Source organism: Mesoplodon densirostris, chromosome 8 (genome assembly GCF_025265405.1).
Source record: "Mesoplodon densirostris isolate mMesDen1 chromosome 8, mMesDen1 primary haplotype, whole genome shotgun sequence".
NCBI lineage: Eukaryota > Metazoa > Chordata > Mammalia > Artiodactyla > Ziphiidae > Mesoplodon > Mesoplodon densirostris.
In genome coordinates, this window is record NC_082668.1 from 96,926,554 (window position 1) to 96,948,431 (window position 21,878).

Here is a 21,878-nt window from a genome sequence, read left to right on the forward strand (position 1 = left end):
CATAAGACTATGTCTATGATGTGTTCAATTTGATATTAGGTAATAAGATAGTATGCGTAGGTTAATTCCATTAGTTTTTGTTTGCTTGTTTTGTTTTTTCTGTAATAAATGTGTGTGTGCCTGTGACTATGATCATGCTTGGATAAAGGTCTAAAAGGTGGCAGCATGTCAAAGGTTAATCGCAATTATCTGTATGGATAGTAATCTCATCTACAGTTTTAACTCATTAATAAGTCAACATTATTAAGTCACAAGCAGAAAATAATACAACTATATTCTTGTTTTAAATCATTAATTGAGTGCCCATTGAACAGTATGGCTAAGATTATAAAAGTGACTTTTATTTGATCACACCTTGTGAATGCAAAATAAATAATGAAATTAGCCTTTAATGCAAGTCTTTATGTGAGCAAAGAAGGGTAGGACTGGGGGGGTATGTAATGGGTTGGGCCTTCACTGTTCTTTTCAGACATGATGATAAAAAATGTTAATACTAATATAGCAGTTTCCATGTGCCAGGTACAGTTCTAAGCACCCGACATATATGATTCTAACACTATGGTGTAGGTACTATTACATCCCATTTTACAGAAAACAACCTCAGGGAGGTTAAATAATTGCTCAGTTACTCAGCTGGCAAATGGTGCAGTCAGGATTTGAACCCAGCAAACAATCTGGCCCCAGGATCTGTGCTCTTACAAGCACACAGAAACAACAGTGACAGTGATTATTTACTCGAGCTGCTGTCACTGGTATTAGCAAAAGAAAGTGTAACATGGGGCGTTTTAAAATTAAATTAAAATTTAATTTTTAATTTATTTAAATTTATTTAATTTCCTTAAATTTTATATTTAAGGAAATGACTTATTTATTGACCAATTTTTAATATTTATTTATTTATTTGGTCTCATGATCTTTTAAAAATTTTTATTGAAATATATTTCATTTATAATGTTGTGTTAGTTTCAGATGTACAGCAAAGTGATTCAGTTATATATATGTATTCTTTTTTAGATTCTTTTCCATTACAGGTTATTATAAGATACTGAGTATAGTTCCCTGTTCTATACGGTAGGTCCTTGTTTATCTATTTTATTAGTAGTGTGTATATTTTAATACCAAACTCCTAATTTACCCGTCCTCCCCCACCTTTCCCTTTTGGTAACCATAAGTTTGTTTTCTGTCTATGAGTCTATTTCTGTTTTGTAAATAAGTTCATTCGTATCATTTTTTTAGATTCCACATATAAGTGATACCATATGATATTTGTCTTTCTCTGTCTGACTTACTTCACTTAGCATGATAATCTCTAGGTCCATCCACGTTGTTGCAAATGGCATTATTTCATTCTTTTTAAGGCTGAGTAATACTCCATTATGTATATGTACCACATCTTCTTTATCCATTCATCTGTCGATGGACATTTAGATTGCTTCCATGTCTTGGCTACTGTAAATAGTGCTGCAATGAACACTGGGGTGCATGTATCTTTTTGTTTTTTGTTTTTTGTGGGGTTTTTTGCTGTACGCAGGCCTCTCACTGCCGCGGCCTCTCCCGCTGCGGAGCACAGGCCCCGGACGCGCAGGCCCAGCGGCCATGGCTCGTGGGCCCAGCCGCTCCGCGGCATGTGGGATCCTCCCGGACCGGGGCACAAACCCATGTCCCCTGCATCGGCAGGCAGACTCTCAACCACTGCACCACCAGGGAAGCCCGCATGTATCTTTTTGAATCATAGTTTTCTCCTGATATATGCCCAGGAATGGGTTTGCTGGATCATATGGTATCTCTGCTTTTAGTTTTTTAAGGAACCTCTATACTGTTCTCCATAGTGGCTGCACCAATTTACATTCTTAGCAACAGTGTAGGAGGGTTCCCTTTTCTCCACACCCTCTCCAGTATCTATTATTTATAGACTTTTTGATGATGGCCATTCTGACCGGTATGAGGTGATACCTCATTTGTAGTCTTGATTTGCATTTCTCTAATAATTAACGATGCTGAGCATCTTTTCATATGCCTGTTGGCCATCTGTATGTCTTCTTTGGAGAAATGTCTGTTTAGATCTTCTGCCCATTTTTTGATGGAGTTGTTTGTTTTTTTGATATCGAGCAGTATGAGCGGTTTGTATATTTCTGAAATTGACCAATTTTATTTAAAATAATATTTATCCTTAAGATTATTACTAAATTGATTTTGGTTCTAGACTATTAGGAGTAGAGTCTAAGTGAAAGCCTGGTTCTTTTAACCACAACTGTGCATCTTAAAGCCTTACTATACCTATGGTAGCCTCCAAAAACTAAACAGTATTAAGAAACTTAGACACGTATAACAACAGTAATGCTAAACCCAGGGGAAAGAATAGGAACCGAATGAGAAAGAATTCGTAAGTTGTAAGGTTTAACCAAGCAGAGGAAGGACAAGGAAACTAATATTTATTAAGCATCTTTTAAAATGGTAGGCATTGTACTACATGTTTTACACATGTTATTTCATTTAATCCTTAGAACAATTCTGTGAATTAAGTGTTATTATTTCCAATTTAAAGATGAGACTTATTAAAATAACAATGAGGTACCACTATGCACCTATCAGAGTGGCTAAAGTCCAAGACACTGATAACACCAAGTGCTGACAAGGATGTGGAGCAACAGAAACTCTCTTTCAAAAGTGGTACAGCCACTTTGGAAGGCCATTTGGCTGTTTCTTATAAATATACTCTTAGCATATATCATCCAGCAATTGTGTGCCTTGGTATTTACCCAAATGAATTAAAAATTTATGTCCATACAAAAACTTGCACATGGATGCTTATAACAGCTTTATGCATAATTGCCAAAACTTGGAAGCAACCAAGACATCTTTCAGTAGGTGACTGGATAAATAAACTGTGGTCCATCCAGACAATGGAATATTATCCAGCACTAAAAAGAAATGGTTATCAAGCCATGAAAAAACATGGAGGAATCATTTTTTTTTTTTTTTGCAGTACACGGGCCTCTCACTGCTGTGGCCTCTCCCATTGCAGAGCACAGGCTCCAGGCGCGCAGGCTCAGCGGCCATGGCTCACGGGCCCAGCCACTCTGCGGCATGTGGGATCTTCCCGGACCGGGGCACGAACCCGTGTCCCCTGCATCGGCAGGTGGACTCTCAACCACTGCGCCACCAGGGAAGCCCATGGAAGAATCTTAAATGCATATATATATATATATATATATATATATATATATATATATATTTTTTTTTTTTTTTTTTTTTTTTTTTTTTGCGGTACGCGGGCCTCTCACTGTTGTGGCCTCTCCCGTTGTGGAGCACAGGCTCCGGAAGCACAGGCTCAACGGCCATGGCTCACGGGCCCAGCCACTCTGCGGCATGTGGGATCTTCCCGGACCGGGGCACAAACCCGTGTCCCCTGCATCGGCAGGCGGACTCCCAACCACTGCGCCACCAGGGGAGCCCTTAAATGCATATTAATAAGCAAAAGAAGACAATCTGAAAAGGTTACACACTGTACAATTTCAGTTATATGACATTCTGGAAAAGGCAAAACTATGGAAACTGTAAAAAGATCAGTTGTTCCCAAGAATTAGGCAGGGAGGGATGAAAAGGAGGAGAACAGAGGATACGTAGGGCAGTAGAATTATTCTGTATACTGCAATGGTGGATACATGTTATTACACATTTTTTCAAACCTATAGAATGTACTGCACCAAGAGTGAACCCTAGTGTAAACTATGGATTTGGGGTGATAATGATTTGTCAGTGCAGGTTCATCAATTGTAACAAATGTCCCACTCTGACGGGGGATGCTGATAATGGGGGAGGCTGTGCACGTGTGGGAACAGAGAATACCATGTACTTTCCACTCAATTTCTCTGTGAATCTAAAACTGCTGTAAAAAATAAATTCTATTTAAAAAAGCACTCCCTCAAAAAAAGAGCACACACTTCCACCAAAACATGAGACCCCATAAGACAGAAAACTCACCAAGTCAAAAACCTTCTGTAATACCTTACTTTAATTATTATCAAATCATCTTTCTGATTCTAGGGTTGGCAAGGTATCTAGATCTCCCTCAAGCATATGACTGGACTAGATAGTTCATTTTGAATCTTCATGTGATTTTTTTTTTTTTTTACTGCAGAGGATAAGTGGATGAGTATTGCCACAGTCTTGAAGCAGAATGGCAAAATTACTACCTTAAAAATAAATAAATAAAACTTACTGTAGCTGCTTTTTCAATCTTGGGAAATTGTGCTGTGTTTGGGAAGCCTCTTTGCAGATAGAATGTCTCTGGATAAGAGAGGTCATGGTTTAAAAGGGATAAACTACTCTGTATGATAAAGTAAGAGGAGTTTTTAGTGTATTCTTGGAAGCACTAGAGGCAGGGGTTGGGGGTTATGAATTCAATAGAAAGAAATAAGAGGAAGGTTCTTTTTAAGGGCACAGCAGCTCTGGGAACATGGTGTCAGGTCAGGATTAGGGGAGAGAGAAAAGGACAAAGAGAGAGAAAGAAAGAGAGGGAGAGAGTGCCATAGGATACGGAGGACAAGGAACTTTGGAAACAGTTGTTTGATAAACAACTTTAAGTTTATTCTTGTCCTGAGCATTAGTTCTCCTTTGTTATGCCAGAATCATCAGTTAAAGGCTATTGCATTGGATAATAGCATTCTGGGTAATGAGCATATGAAGGTGGGGTGGGGGAAGAACTAAGTTGGGGAGGCGCTGTGGCTTGGCAGGCAAAGCGCAGAAGAAGCAGGACAGTGAATGGTAGCAGTCAAGACAAAAGCGCTGAAGGTGGAGGTGGGTTGGAAAGTATAGAGTGACTTAAAGGAGGAGATGACAAAATGCAAGCCGACTGTATGTCTGGAGGTGTCTGCATTTGGGTGTCTGCTCTATGTCACCTCCTCAGAGAGGCCTTCTGTGATTCCTTCTCTGATTAAAAGTAGACCAACACAAGTCAAAATTTACTACCCCAGTTGATCTTTATGGCACTTGTCATTGTTCATTTGTTTATCATAGGCCTTTCCCATCACACTAAAACAGTGGTTCACATCTGGGGGTAATTTTGGCCCCCAGGGGACAGTCAGCAATGTCTGGAGACCTTTTTTGGTTGTCACAACTAGAGTATGTTCTACTGGCATCTGGTGGGTAGAGGTCCTGAATGTTGCTCAACACCCTAGAGTGCCCAGGACAGCCTCCCCAAAGGAGTTACCTAGCACTGGTTATCAGTAGAGCTGAGGATGAGAAAATGCACTAGAAGGAAAATTCCTGGAGGAAAAGGACTTTATCTTGTGTGTTATGTACCCCTAGTACTTATAATAGGATCTGGGTACATAGTAGGTACTCAATAAGTATAAGTTGAAAGGTTAATCATTCAAATCCTCATTTTTCCAGCTTGAAAGAACCAGTTTCTCCTGGACTCACATTGGCTACCAGCTGTATGTCTATCTCTCCAGTTCGGATCAGAGCAATAATATAAAATATATGAAGAGACCCCTTTCCTATGCATCCAGACCAGGAGATGTCCTTCCATCATTTCTCTCTGAAAATTCCCTCCAGTTAATCTGTACAGATTAAAGCATGGGCTTGGGGCAGTTATAAATATAGCCATAAATATCCTACCTATTTGAGTTGGGGGTTTGCAAAGAGAGTTCTATCCACTCTTACTCTCAAGTGATCGGGACACAAGGAACGCACAGCAGGCACATTGACAAGTGACCAGAGCTGGGCCTACAGTCTGAGTAATGAGCTCTAACAAGCCTGCAAACTCATCAACCTCCCACCCCAAAGCCCTCTAACCACTGAGCATCCAGACATAGGCCGAGGTCATATTTCTTCATTGGTGCCAGGCTACTGTTTTAAGAACATTATCTCTATTTCGGACTGACAGACTTTTTCACTGGTATTAGCAGCATCATGCCTCCCCAACATTCAAGAAAACTGCAATGAACTTTTCAGAATTTCAAAGAAATGTAACTAAAGGTAGTGACCTGGACAGAAGCACGAAAGAGAATCCAACAATAGAACCTAGTCATTTTCAAAACTGCTAGCGGGTATTCTCCCATTTAAAAAAATCAGTATTATAATGAGAAGAAATAAAATCTTTGTTTTTATATTACTTGCTTGGGAAAACAACTTGGTAGTCTGAATCAAAGACCAAAAGATTCGACCATGATGACTGAAAAGCTGCCCCAGGAAATGGCTCATCCACATAACAAGCAAATTTCATTAGACAAGGTCAGGACACCATCAGTGCCCCTTTGGGTTACCTGACTTTCTTGTTGGTCCCACTGACATATCTGCAGAACCTGACTCAATTCCTGCTGCTGTTGCTTCAGGTACTTGTCTAATTGCCGTCTCCTGTCTTGGAGAAGTTCAAGAAGACTGTCAATCTTCAGGCAGCTGTTTTGAGCTCCCTGAATCATCTCGGGATTCATATTAGGTCCATCACACTTGATTTTTTCTATGAAGTCATTGAGTTGTTGACTTTTGTTTAGAAGGGCTAGAGATCGTTCTAAGAGTTCTAGAAGAAAATTAGAAAAAAGAATAGTGATATGAGCAAGTTTTTATATAGTAATATTTGGATTCAACATATAATTTTAAATATATGTAACCTTCTATTAAAAATAAGGAATTCAAATGTGTAAACATAAAATGCCTCCAATACAACTGGTCAAATACCTTGGCCTAACAACTGCTATGGCGCTAACTGCCAAATGGTAGGATGCTGAAGTTCAGTGATGGCATAAATCAGTACAGGGGAGTGGAAAGACTGTGAGATTTGGGCACTGGTTCAGTTGGGTTTTAGTGGTGATATGCTGGTTAAGGTGCCTACTCTCCTTGTAGTGCCCTAAATCCTGAGGTGATTGGACTAAATCTGAGGTTTAAAGGCTAATGCCTGCAGTAACCAAACAAAAGCTCAGTGAATATGCGGGCCAGGTACCCAGACGTTAGGGACTATGGCAAAGTGGAAAATACATGCCCAGTCTCACAGGATCTGCTGTCACCCAGTGCTGACCAACTGTGGACATGAGGGAATACAGGGTCAGTGTTGATGGGGCTTCCAATTTTTAAAGAATTATAAACACGGATTTTTATGTGAAAGCTTCTGATTTTTAACTGTTTTGTAATTGGTATTTTTTAAATTAAAAAACACTGAAGGATCAACAAAACATGGCTCTCTGGCAAATGGGTCACTGGTTTGCACTCTCTGGAGTAGACAGCATTATTGGTGTGGGCAACATCTGGTAGAAACGGGAGCTTAAACCTGAAAACTGAAGGACTACCAGGGGAGAGAGTATAGATGGGGGAGTTGAGAGTAGCACTTTGAGGATCCCCAACCTCACTTGAGGATCCATTGGAAGAGCCCTTGGGAAACTATCCATTCCCCACAAGCCAGAAGACGTCTTCTGTTTCCTAGATTTGTGCAGTCACCTCTTAATTGCATCTCCTCTCCAATCCATTTCATCCATTCTCCATATATTAGAAAGATCTTTTCTAAACACACTCTCTCTCTCTCTCTCTCTCACACACACACACACACACACACACACACACACACACACACACACACCAATGGCTTCCCAGTGTCTTAGAATTAAGGACAGACCCCTTAACATGATTTCAGTTCTGGCATGGTCTGGTCCCTATTTTCCCTTTCAGATTGTCTCAATCTCTTTACCTCCATCCATATCTTCTTTAAATACCTCACACATGGTATACTCCTTGTTGCCCCAGAACTTTTTACTACATTCTCTGCCAGGGATACCATTCTCCTCAACACATTCCTTCTCCACCTTTATTCTACTCATACTTCAGGTCTTAGTCAATTGTCAATTCCTCAAAGGACAAACCAGACTGGACCAAATCCTCCTATTAAATGTTCTCATAGCCGGATGTTCCTCTCATTCACAGCTGTTATCACAGCTCTAGTTCTACATTTATGCATTGGGTTAGCTGACTAAAATCTGTCTTTGCCACTAGGCTCCAATGTAAATATGAGGACAGGGATGGTGACGGTATCCTCAGCACTAGCATAGTGACTGGCACAGGGGAGGTATTCGATAATTTTGTATAATGCTAGAATGAAATCAAATGTATTAAAAGAGGGGGAAGAATTAGAGCTATAGGTGCTAGAGATCAGCAGTCTGCCAGAGATGTAAAAAAAGAGATGTTGGGAAGACTTGGGGTTTTGTGACGGGTAAGTGATAGAGACAGAAGCCAAGTTACCAGGTTGAGAAGTGGGAAGGCAGTGATGAAGTGAAATCAACAGGAAAGGACAATCTTTGAGACATTTGTTGTTAGAAGAAAAAAGAAGGATAGACTATCAGCAGGGTTGAATACACTGCTTTTTATTTTTAGACGGGAGAACTATGAAGAACACCCAGAAAACAAGTATGTCACACTATTAGAAATGGACTTATCAGTGCTAAAAGCCTTGCATTCTGGTTAGTAGCTCAGTGTTCTTCCCACTGCGCTGTGGTACTCTCTTTAGCATTCTAGCATCTGACAGTTAAACAACACAGCAAAGACTGTGGTATTTGGGTCAATTGTCTCTTTAAACTGACACCTTTTTGAGAGATGAAGAGTGACTGAGATAAGGGAAGATGCTATAAAGAGATATTTTGAGATAAAAAGGAAAGAATTTCAAACAGTTTATGCCGTAAGACCTAGATCTGTCCAATAAAGTATTAGATGGTGCTATCTGCTCAGAGTAAGAAGGGTGTGATTAGGTGCACTGGGCAATTTGATTGAGGATTAGTAGTACAATAAAACAAACAACAAAAACAACCATATGCTTGGAAGCAGGACAGGGAATGGGATAAGTCAAGCAGAAGAAGAAAAGTCAGGGAGAGCATTCAAATTAAAGTAAATCTCTTAAAATGAGAAGTGGAAACAAACATGAACAAGATGAGACGGACAGAGGCAGAAAAAACCTATCTGTCTAGAAAAAATTCTTATGTGGAAGGGAAAGAAATAACTTGAAAATGAGGTGAAAACAAGTTATAGAAGTCCTTGGCTATCAAACTGAAGAGTTTTGATTTGCAGAGTCTTAATGTAATCACCAGTATAACTGATTCTCCATACGTAGGTATACATATTTCCTTTACATTCAAGAATTTGTTATGATATTGTGAACAGTTACACACATACATACATACACACACACACACAGGAAGTATGGCAGGTGGCGGGGTTTCCACGTAGTACATCTTTTCTTCCTTCATTAACTAGCTCTTTCACAATAGACTTTTCAAATGAAAGAGGGAAGCACAGCTTTCCAGGCTCAGGGTATTGCAGACTGACAATGGGTCAGGCCAACCTGTTCTAGTCCCCACAAAATACATATAATTAGCCAAACTTTCTATTTGCAATCTTTTTCTGGTTTTCTGTTTCAACTTTTGCCAAAATGGTATAACCACCACCACGGTACCACCAGGCATGCAGCCTCCTGAGCCCAAGTTAACGTGTAAAAATGCACCCAGCCTATGGTCAGTCTGTTACCTGCTACTACAGTGGTGCTTAAAGTGGATCAACTGTTCTCTAAGTTTCCTCTGTCAGCTTCGTATATCTTACTATTTTTATTTTTATTTTTTTTACTGTTTATGCTTTCCTAGCTATTTATTCCATCAGTTGATCGTACAAAGTGATGTATTTTCCCTCAAGGGTAAACTATCTAGATATATCATGAACTTCAAGAAATACAAAATCTCTACAGTGCATTTAATTTAATGATTGTATTGTTCTCCATATACAAACCCTACTTATGACATAATACCTTGTGATGTAAGGCTAGTAGATAGTCAATAAATTTTTGTTGTTTAACTGTTTTAATTGTAATTATAACTAAAAAATATTAAAGTATACTTTATATTAATAACTTTACAGTTTGTCATCAATATCAAGTATAAATAGCAAACTTAAGATGGATAAATGAGGGATGTACACAAGTCAAAGTGAACTTATAGCTTGCTAAATAACCTTTCCAAATGAGTATTTTCTAAAAAGCATCAAGGTCACATTTTGACACTGGGAACGTGGGTGATATTTCTTCCAAACACATTTTTAAATATTCCAAATATTATTCAATGAGATGGTATTTCTTAAACTCATTAATGGGTATTTTAAAATATACACAAACATATAGAAAATAGTATAATAGACCCCAAAGTACCTATATCTCAGCTGCATTTAAAATATACATAGAACATATAAGAAAAAGGAAGTAATAATACGATTATTCCTGTGAGGAAGCTTCTTAGGCGCTATGTTCATTTTAAGAAGGCCATTGGAAAACTGGAAGGTGCAATTGTGATTCTTCAGGGCTTAGAACCAATTTTCTCCTCCTTAATGTCCCTGTAGTACCTTGTTTATTGCTCATTTTGCATCTGCTACTGAGTCTTAAATTGGGATTATATACAAATAACACTCAATAAACATACTTTGAGTTGGATGTTATTCTAAACCTTGGAGATTAAGAGATGTAATAATCCCAGTCCTCCAGAGTCTCATAATCTGGTGATGAAGAACAGGGAAATAAATTATTACCACACAGTGTGCTGGGTGGTGTAACAGAGGGACCCACAGAAAGAACAGAGAGAATTCACCAATAAATGTATACATGCCCCATCAAATTGTAGGCTTCCTGAGGACAAGGGCCATGTAACCTTTCAACACACATGACTCTGGTTTTCTCACCTGGCACGGGTTCAGAAAATATTGTTTAATTATGTGTTGTTGAATTGAAAGCAACCAGTCTGATAAGTAGTCTGGAAACTATGTTTGCTGGAAAAGACTTTAACTAACTAGGCATGTTCCACCCAAAGGAGAGAAGACTAGAGAGGACACATTAGTCTTCAACCATTTCAAGGATTGTCACATAGTAGAGAGAAAGAACGTATTCTGTAACTTTCCAGAGGGTAAAACCTTCAACCCATTCATCCTGGTTCTGATCTCTGAAATGCTACAGAATAAGTCTCTGACATGCAACATAGCCTTAGCATTGCTGAAGAAGAAAAAAGTATAGATTTTGACATAAATTGAAATACTGTGAATATTAGGGATAAGTTTGATTATAGTTTTTCCAGTCATATTATTAACCTTCATTATCCTAACATTCACATTTTGTGCTACTCACTGATCAACATCTCAGACACTTAGATAATTGCTAGCTGTAGTTATAGCTATAATTTATTTCCTTAAATTTAAAGATAATAGATATTGCTGTGATCTGAATGTGTGTCCCCCTAAAATTCATATGTTGAAATCCTAATGCTCAATGTGATGACATTAGGAGGTGGGGCCTTTGGGAGGTGACTAGGTCATGAGGATGAAGTCCTCATGAATGGGATTAGTGTCCTTATAAAAGAGACCTCACAGAGCTCCCTAATCCCTTCTGTTTGTGAGGACACAATGAGAAGTCTGCAACCCAGAAGAGGGCCCTCACCGGACCATATTGCACCCTGATCTCGGACATCCAGCCTCCAGAACGGGGAGGAATAAAATTCTGTTGTTGATAAGTCACCTAATCTGTGGTATTTTGTTAGAGCATCTTAAATGAACTAAGACAGAAATGACATCCTTAACTGGAAATGAGAGCTTTGTTCTTGAATATGTATTTCAAATCAGGTAATCTTAATCATATTCCACTGAATTAGTTGATTAATAAATTTCACCAACTCCTATATTATGAAAACAAAGTCCTTGAAGTTACCCTTGGGCATATGAATTGGGAGCCAAATATCCTGACTAGAGTCTCCTGCAATCCCTGTGCTTCACGTATCACATAGAGGGACACAAAAATGTCACGATAAACATGCCACCAGGATGGAAGAATATTTTGTCATCACAAAAATAAACTATGCTTCCTGTCTTTGGCTAGCACTGTTATCCATCTTTCTAGATTAAGAGGAGGCCCCGTGGACTCCCCTGAAAGGCAGGGCACTGGTCCCACCATCAGCTGGATGCCAGGGCCCTGTAGCCTAAACCCTCCAAACAAAGCAGCATGTGCCCCATGAAAACTGGCTCACTGAGTCACAGATCCTAGTAATTGAAGGAGCCAACATTAACAACAGCATTTAAGCATTCCCCACTTCTAGCTGCATTCCCAAATATTTATGGAAAAGTCCCTACTTCCACAACCTCCCCCTCCAGTCCCTCCGGAAAATGCTTTCATTTGACTGCCTCAGTACTGAACCTCTTCACCAGAAGCATCAGTCACTGTCAGGTTTCTGGAGGTGAAATTGCTTTGTGATGATCTTGTTGGTGGCATGAAGATGAATTGAGGCCACAGAACCCATCTCAGTGGCCTGGACTCAAGTCACTTTCCAGTCTCCTAAGAGGGATTTCACATGCTTCTGTTTACCCACCTTGGGCCCACCTAGATTGCTGCCGCTGTATAAAAATGGGCAGGCCGCTGCTCTAATGCTGATACTTTTGATTCTGTTTATAACCCCTGTTAGTGATAGGTCCTACAGAACAGTAATCTGTTAAAATTATAGGTATATATGTAGTCAGATCTCAAAAAATTTACACAGGAAAGATTGAGTCCTTTAATCTTTGAGTTTTAGAAAAATAATGATCTACTATCTAGGGTCCTTTGGAAGGCGATATAAACACAATCTATCTGTGGCTTTAAAAACACCCTTTGTCCCTGTCTAGCATGATCAGGTTTGTGAAGCTAGAAGGTGAGTTAGAACTAAGACAAATGAATTCAGGAAGCCATCCACTTGTACTCAGCTCTATTTGGCAGTAATAATTGGAAGAACCCATTAGGAAGAAAAGAAGTGATTGTTCCTATCTATTTATCTAATTTGCTTTCACAGAAAAAGATTACAGTAAACAGGTGTTCTTCCACAAATGCCTTTCTTACTACAGTCCTGGTCCAGCCCAAATTCTGGTGGAAAAGGCCTAGCATACAAATTGTTGGTTAACAACTAGACTATCTTTACAGTTGTTTCGGGGGGAGTTGAAAATAATTTTATATAGTGTTTTATTAGATTTTTATCTGGAAAAAGTTCACTACTCCTTTTCTGTTTTAACTCCAATAGTGAAAGAAAATTTCCTTATTCAGAGCTGTTATTGAAAGGGTGACCTTCATTTCCTGACCCTTAGAAGGAACAGTCACTGAATTCAACCATTTATTCAATCAAGAAATATTTCATGAGGGGATTCCGTAGCGGCGCAGTGGTTAAAAATCTGCCTGCCAATGCAAGGGACATGGGTTTGAACCCTGGCCTGGGAAGATCCCACATGCTCTGCGGAGCAACTAAGCCCGTGCACCACAACTACTGAGCCTGTGCTCTAGAGCCCACGAGCCACAACTACTGAGCCCATATGCCACAACTACTGAAGCCCACACGCCTAGAGCCTGTGCTCTGCAACAAGAGAAGCCACCGCAATGAGAAGCCCGTGCAACGCAACGAAGAGTAGCCCCTGCTCGCTGCAATTAGAGAAAGCCCGCGTGCAGCAATGAAGACCCAACGCAGCCGAAAAAATAAAAAAATAAGATTAATTAGTTAATTAATTAAAACTTTATTAAAAAAAAGAAATATTTCACGAGGATCCACCAAGTGCCGAGACCTCGCTAGACGCTGAGGATATGTAAGGATGAGCGAGGTGGAAATGGCTCCTCCTCAGGAACTAAGATCTAGCAGACTGCATAACTGAACCTCCCAGAGGCTCTTCCTCTACCGCCCCTTAGAATCATTTACAACCAGTTCTTTCTTGCAGAATATGACCAGAAATAAGGCTTTAATTTACCTTACTTGGAACAAGTTGAGGTATACATAATCAGATAAATTAAAAATATACTATCATGCATGATCATTCCCATATTAACAGCTTTAAAACCTTTAAAAGCTTATGTGAGGAAGAAATAGTTCTTGCCTTTGGTATGATGTTCATGAAGCTGAAGGAGTGATTTCAAAGACTCAGCACTCTCAAACTCCTGAGTGCTCTGGAGGAAATCTTCCGTTTGGTCTATTTTAATGGCGAACTACAACAGAAATGCAGGGGAAAGACATATGAAAAACTAAAAAACACTGTGTCACTTTTAGTTATTCGTAAACATTTTTCATGAATTAATGGCCTAGCTGATTGTGTATGTGTTTGTGTGATGAGCTGTGTGTTTGTGTGAGCATGTGCTGGCTCACGTGTTTGTATGAGGCTTTGTGTTTGCATGTAGTCAGTTTACAAAGTACTGGGATAAGAACTTTCTTCTCTTTCCTTTGCATTCTTTTCATACCTGGAAATATGTTATCTATGCTGAGGTAAACCAATTTGTTTACTATTCTAATGTGTATTGAAATTTTAAACTAAAATTATTGTAGGACTTCCCTGGTGGTCCAGTGGTTAAGAATCCGCCTTCCAATGCAAGGGACGAGGATTCAATCCCTGGTCTGGGAACTAAGATCTCACATGCCGTGGGGCAACTAAGCCCACACACCACAACTACTGAGCCCGTGTGCTCTGGAGCCCACACGCCACAACTAGAGAGAAGCCTGGGCACCGCAACTAAAGATCTCAACACAGCCAAATAAAATTATTGTGTCCCATAATACAAATACAGCCACTGGCAACATTCTAAAGCAGTTTCTCAAAGAAAACCAGAAAGTTTGTTAAAAGAAACCAACAAAAGTTTGGTTAACCAGTAACCTACATAATTATTGGTAAATTTAACTTAAGAATACACTTGAGGTTGAAATATAGTTCATTTTTTTCTCTATAATTAGACCTAGAACTAAAAAATGTAAGTTTCAGAATAATACATAGTCTAATCCCATCTCTACACTTGATTTTAGCCCAAGTGCTGAGAAGTAACGTATAATCCTATTTCTTATACAAAGCAAATATACATATATTTGTACAGAAAGTGGTCCAAAAAGATACATAGCAAAGGATTACCTTTATGAGAATGAATAGGATTAGGGATAGGTGAGGGGTGGTAAACTTTTAGCTTTTAAATCTATAACTTATAATTTTGTTTGCATTTTTATCAATGATTTTATGTACTTTTATAGAAATAAAAATGAAATTAGATGTAGCAAAAATGAAAAATAGAAAATTTCTCCTCTGTTTCAAGAAAAAAAGGAAAAGCAATTTGATACCCTAAGTGGTAAGGAACATGACCAGTCTCTCTTTTTGTGTTTCTCCATAGCGGAAGTATGAAAGGGAGATGCTTGAAGTGATGTCAAAATTCTCAGGGGAGTAACCTTAGATACAAATTTTAGAAAAGGGTAAAATATACTTGGTTATGCTAGTACAGTATATCCATAGTAGTAGACAAATAACTGGTTTGTTTTAGCACTATGGTTCAAAGGAAATTATTATCATTTATAAGAGCATTTAAATCAACACATTCACCTTTGGATCAGGTGTAGAATAAACTCATAAAGGTGAAGTATCAGTGAGAAAGACACAGAAGCCTATCACAGTGCTTGTCACCTTTTTTCAAGTTTTATCCAAACTCTCATCTTTGGATTTAGTGATATTTAATATTTTTATGTGACTATTTGATTAACAAGATTTACTATATTTTGATTATTACAATAGCCATATAAAATTCAGTTATAAATGGCATGAAAAGATGAGAGAGCAACTGATGAGCACGTCCCCTTTTGAAATGCAGAGAAGGCTTCTACCATCCTGTTAGAACCAGCAGATGGACAGAAGCCACTGTCACTTGGGGACACTGTTTCTAAATTGAAGCACAGTGTTTGAGAAGCCTGTGAGCCTGAAGCCATCTTGTACTATCAACCACGCAATAAGAAGTCATTTTGTATTTCTAAAGAACTCCTGCGTGCAGAGTTCAGTAAGTGGATCCTATCTACATATTGTTTACATCTCTAATTCATTCTATTTCTAATAGTTGATTTTAAAGATATTCTTTGAAGAGAAACTTCAAAGAAAAAGAATAAAACAAAACCCTGGTGGGTAGTTTGGTTCTCCCTGTAGATCCCTACAAGAAGTTTTGGAGTCACTGTGTAACTTATATCTATATTTCAACTGGTTTGACACTTTTTAAAAAACAAACCAATAAATAAACAATGCTTTACTCAGAAAAAGCTTCCTTCAAGTTCTATTAACTTTTATCTAGGGGATATTTTCTTTTCCTTACTTTTCTTCTTTCTGCAGTTAGTACAGGATAGAAGTGGCAACAAGGGGACACTTTTCAAAGATGCTATTCTTAATTTCACCCTCATTCTTTTTTTTTTGAATCACTAATGAAAATTGCTTTCGCATACACAAGGGGCAGGGAAAATCACGTAGGAGTTTTCCATCAGCTAAGTATGAAGTAGTCCACAAAATTGGATGGAGGATAATATATGAAACTTCATCTTTTCATGAGGAATCAGAGAGCTGGGTTGAATTACGGGTTGACTTATACTTCCTTTTATTTCATGTAATATCTGGGAGTCATTTCTCATCATATAGAAAATCAGCTAGTATTAATGTTCTTACCCAGTGAGAAACAAATATTGGACTTAATGTTTAAAAAAAGATAACTTCCTATGCTCAAATGACCTGAATTTCAAGGGCACTAATACTTATACCCCACTTACTAAGATGAAATGAATCAGATGTATCTATAATTTGACCCCTGTAGGTGTATTTTGCTTGATTTATTTCTTTTCAGGAAAGAAAACTGTGTGTGGAACTTTTCCCCGAGATGATCTGTGAGTTGGACTTCAGTGTTCAAATTGTGAAAAATAAACCTTGAAAGTTACAATAAGATTTTTGCTCCTCCTTTTAACTTTTAAACGAGTTCATGATGTATGAAATTGTCTACCTCAATTTTAATGTTCTATTACTAATCTTCTTTCCTTCATTATTTTGGATTTAAGTCCTGAATTTTCAGTTTGGATATGTCATATTTTTCAAGCTAGTGCTTTATCATAATGAAGCAGTGCTTTCACATCAAAATGAATGCAGTGAAATTTCCAATAAGTATCTTACACTAAATATAACACCTCTTTTGATAATGTTCTTTGAGTCTCACATTTTGAAATTGGGTTCCTCAAAAAAACTTAGGCCCAGGACTTTTTCCTTCTCTTATATTTTAACGAGCTCAAACTATGGAAACTCAACTATATGCCTTAGGAAAGTACTCTATCATATACTATGCTTACAAGTCAAACATTCTATGGAATATTCTGCAATTTCCTTTTCATAAGTAGTAGAAGAAATTGTATCCTCCAACTTTCAGTTAACAAGAACATGCTAGACCAGCATTTCCTAGTAATCCTATCATCAGGGGTAATTATTTGATTTAGTAATTGTATTACTATTATCTAAAGAGGGAAATATATCAAAATGACTTATGGGTAAAAGATCCCATTTTTACTTAATATTTATCAATTTTAATTAACTGTACTTAGTTTTTGTTTGAAGGCCTACATTTAAAATATTAACAATTTTATTTTTTGAAAATTAAAAAATAAATGTATATATCTTGGTTATTCTACCATTTTTTGAACTGACTACAATGTCTATTTGCAGAAAGAAAACATTTTCAGGAGTGCTCTGATGTGGAGAAGGGGAAAGTTTTTTTAAACACAAACCTCCAAGGCATTTTCAAAAAATTCAGAGGTCAACCTGAGAAGCTCCCTCCTTCTCTCAAGCATGGAGACCAGGGCTGCCCATGCTTCACCCAGAGTTTTGGCCATGGCATCATAGACCTGGCTCTGATCCTTGTTCTCTTGAGCCGTCTTGTCTGCTTCCTGCAGGAGTTCCCATACTCGGTCTTCCAAAGCCTAAGTCCAGGCAAGAAAAGGCAGAGTGTCACTCAATGTAAGAACTTGGGATCATATTTTAAACATTTGGATTTTTGAAATTATATGCACTCTAGGAAGGTCTAGAAGAGAATTTATAAACACAAACTGCTGTGCAGGCAGGTAGATCAAGCAGGCAGGAGGGAGCAATGGAGATTGTGGTGAACTGTGGAGCATGGCCAGGCTAAAGACATCCACATTTAAACATTGTTCAAACACTGTAGAGATTTATCAAAATTATACAACTACAGGGACTTCCCTGGCGGTCCAGTGGTTAAGACTCCGTGCTTCCACCACAGGGGGCATGGGTTCAATCCCTGGTTGGGGAACTAAGATCCTGCATGCCACGGCACAGCCCGCCCCCAAAAATACAACTACATACCCAGGGGTACAGAATACTGTGTTGACCTCACATTTCAAAAAAGGAGAACTAATTGGAATACATCTAGAAAGGAGTAATCATGAAAAAACTATTGTGAGAAATGAACCCAGTAAAATTTATTATTTATTCTAAATAGTTGTTATTGTTAATATACTTGTGAAGCTTAGTGTAAATGTTATGAGTAAGTTCTTGAAAGTGAATAGTCATAATGTAAAAATTGGAATATCTGTAACCAACACTACAAATTGTTTCAACAAAATATGGAAGATGGGGCCTCCCTGGTGGCGCAAGTGGTTGAGAGTCCGCCTGCCGATGCAGGGGATACGGGTTCGTGCCCCGGTCTGGGAGGATCCCATATGCCGCGGAGCGGCTGGGCCCGTGAGCCATGGCCGCTGAGCCTACGCGTCCGGAGCCTGCGCGTCCGGAGCCTGTGCTCCGCAACGGGGGAGGCCACAACAGTGAGAGGCCCTCATACCGCAAAAAAAAAAAAAAAAAACAAAATATGGAAGATGAAGGGCAACATGTGCTTCCATAATTGTCTCATTTGGGGATAGGAGAAGGATCCCACAGATCCTGTTTTGTTCTTGATATTGGCACCAAAATCAAGGCACAATTTTAAAATATAATAGACTAACAATAACATGAATAAATTCTAAAATGTCAACAGAAAAGGAAACTAAACATGTGATAATGCAAAATATAACAAAGAAAACAGAAGACATAAGAACACATTTATTTGGGCACACAAAAAACCAAAACATAACGATAGGAATATGATTAAATATCAGTTAACACTCAAAAAATGGATGTTAACTTTTCAATTAAAAGACGAACATGGGCTTCCCTGGTGGTGCAGTGGTGGGGAGTCCACCTGCTGATGCAGGGGACACGGGTTCGTGCCCCGGTCCAGGGAGATCCCACATGCTGCGGAGCGGCTGGGCCCATGAGCCATGGCCGCTAAGCCTGTGTGTCTGGAGCCTGTGCTCCGCAACGGGAGAGGCCACAACAGTGAGAGGCCAGCGTACTGCAAAAAAAAAAAAAAAAAAAAAAAAAAGACAAACATTATCAGATTAAGGGGAAAAAATTCAACTAATTTATATTTGCTGGAGTCATAAAACTAAACTGAAAAGACATAACATTTGAAATAAACTGAAAAGACATAACATTTGAAAAGACATAACTGAAAAGACTTAAGATTTGAAAATAAACTGAAAAGTCATAACATTTGAAAATAAGGAGATGAAATATATCAGGCAAAGACAAAAAAGTAAAGGAGGATTAGCAATGTTAATCTCAGACAAATTAGAAATCAAAACAAAAATCACTGTGATTAAAAAATGGTACTCTATATTGATAAATTACACAATCTGCAGGGAAAATAAGGTACTTATGATGTTTACATTTATGACATTTAAGTATTTAAAGTAGGTATACCCAGTCAGATCAAAATGCAATAAAAGTAGAAATAAACAACAAAAGGCCAGATGATAAAACAAATCTCTTAGAATTTTTTTTTTTTTTTTTTTTTTTGCGGTACTCGAGCCTCTCACTGTTGTGGCCTCTCCTGTTGTGGAGCACAGGCTCCGGATGCGCAGGCTCAGTGGCCATGGCTCATGGGCCCAGCCGCTCCGCGGCATGTGGGATCTTCCCGGACCGGGGCACGAACCCGTGTCCCCTGCATTGGCAGGTGGACTCTCAACCACTGCGCCACCAGGGAAGCCCTCTTAGAAATTTTAAGAAAGCAATTTAAAGAATAATTCCTAGATCAAATGAAGGAAAAAAAACTACAATTACAGACTATTTAGAAAAAAATAACAATGAGGTTACTATGTTTAAAACCTAAGATATACAGATGACTTTATGCTTAGATGAAATTCATAGCATTAGACAACTCTGTTCATAAAGAAAGAAAAAATATATTAATTAAACATTCAAGTCTAAATTATAGAAAAAGATTCATAAAATAAAACAAAAATTAGAGGAGATTAATTGATTAAATACAAAATCAGAAATTAACAAATTAAAGAAAAATATAAGGAGTTTTAAAAAATGTTGATTCATTGAAAAGCCAAACGAAATATAAAAACATCTGACAGGTGGGATCAAGATGGCAGAGTAGGAAGATCCTGAGCTCATGGCCTCCCACAGACAAACCAAAGCTACAACTAGATATAGAACAACTCTTTCTGAGAAAGACCTGAAGAACAGCTCTTCCAAAATTAAGGAGAATTTTTAAAAACCACATCAGGATGGGTAGGAGGAGCAGAGATGTGATGTAGTCAGGACAACACACCCACCCTGGTGCAGTGACCCACAAATGGGAAGGGGTATCACAAACTTGAAGGTCCTCTCTAAGGAGTGAGGGGTTCGAGCCCCACACTGGGCACCTCAGGCTTTGGTACCAGCACTGGGAGGACAAGGCCCCTTAAGTAGCTTTGAAAACCAGCAGGGCTTATGTAGAGCTAGAGGGCTGTAAGAAATAGAGTCTTAGAGGGCTTGACCACAGACTCACTCATTCTGAGTCCCAGTGCAGAGGCAGCAGTTTGAAAAGTGCCTGGTGCTCTAGCCAGCCTGCCAAGGTTGCCCCAGCATGCCCCTGGCCCATGCCTGCTCCAGCTCCAGCTGGCCTGCCAATGCTGCCCGGCACATGCAGTCTACATAGAAGATGCTCCTACTCAAGACCACACCTTCAAGACTGGGAGAAGTAACTATTTTGTCTAATCCATAGAAAAAAACACAGAAAACCAAACAAAATGAGGAGACAGAGGAATTTATCCCAAACAAAAGAACAAGATAAAACCTCCGGGAAAAAACCCTAATAAAATGGAGGTAAGTAATTTACCTGATAAAGAGTCAAAGCAACAGTCATAAAGTTGCACACCAAACTCAGGAGGGGAATGCAGGAACACAGTAAGAACTTCAACAGAGTTAGGAAATATAGAAAAGAACCAATCAGAGCTGAAGAATACAATAACTGAAATAATACACTAGAGGGGATAAACCACAAATAGATGATACACAAGAACATACAAACAGCCTGGAAGACAAAATACTGGAAATCACCCAATCAGAACAACAAAAAGAAAAAAGAATTTTAAAAAATTAGGATAGTTTAAGAAACCTCTGGGACAACATCAAGAGTATTAACATTCAGACTGGTGGCACAGTGGTTAAGAATCCACCTGCCAACGTAGGGGACATGAGTTCGATCCCTGGTCTGGGAAGATCCCACATGCCGCGGAGCAATAAGCCCATGCGCCACAACTACTGAGCCTGTGCTCTAGAGCCTGCAAGCCACAACTACTGAGCCATCATGCCACAACTACTGAAGCCCACACACCTACAGCCTGTGCTCCACAACAAAAGAAGCCACTGCAATGAGAAGCACGCGCACCACAAGGAAAAGTAGCCCCCACTCACCACAACTAGAGAAAGCCTGTGCACAGCAATGAAGACCCAATGCAGACAAAAGTAAATAAATAAATTTATATTTTAAAAAGAGTAATAACATTCGCATTATAGGGGTCCCAGAAGGAGAAAAGAGACAGGGGCAGAAAACTTATTTGAAGAATTAATGGCTGAAAACTTTCCCCAAACTAGGTAAGGAAACAGAGCTTTCCTCCAAGATCAGGAACAAAACAATGATGTCCATCCTCATCACTTTTATTCAATATAAAATTGGAAGTCTTAGCCATAGCAGTCAGACAAGAAAAAGAAGTAAAATG

General features: G+C 38.8%; 1 protein-coding gene across 1 annotated transcript in view; it reads right to left on the minus strand.

Moving 5' to 3' along the window:
• Positions 1 to 21,878, minus strand: part of CCDC141 (coiled-coil domain containing 141) — a 202,978-nt gene that overhangs the window by 129,184 nt on the left and 51,916 nt on the right. The window contains exons 3-5 of the mRNA XM_060107047.1: positions 17,562 to 17,753; positions 13,888 to 13,996; positions 6,270 to 6,523 (exon numbers count right to left, since the gene is read on the minus strand). Coding sequence (XP_059963030.1) covers positions 6,270 to 6,523; positions 13,888 to 13,996; positions 17,562 to 17,753 — 555 coding nt within the window. The remainder of the gene's footprint in view (positions 1 to 6,269; positions 6,524 to 13,887; positions 13,997 to 17,561; positions 17,754 to 21,878) is intronic.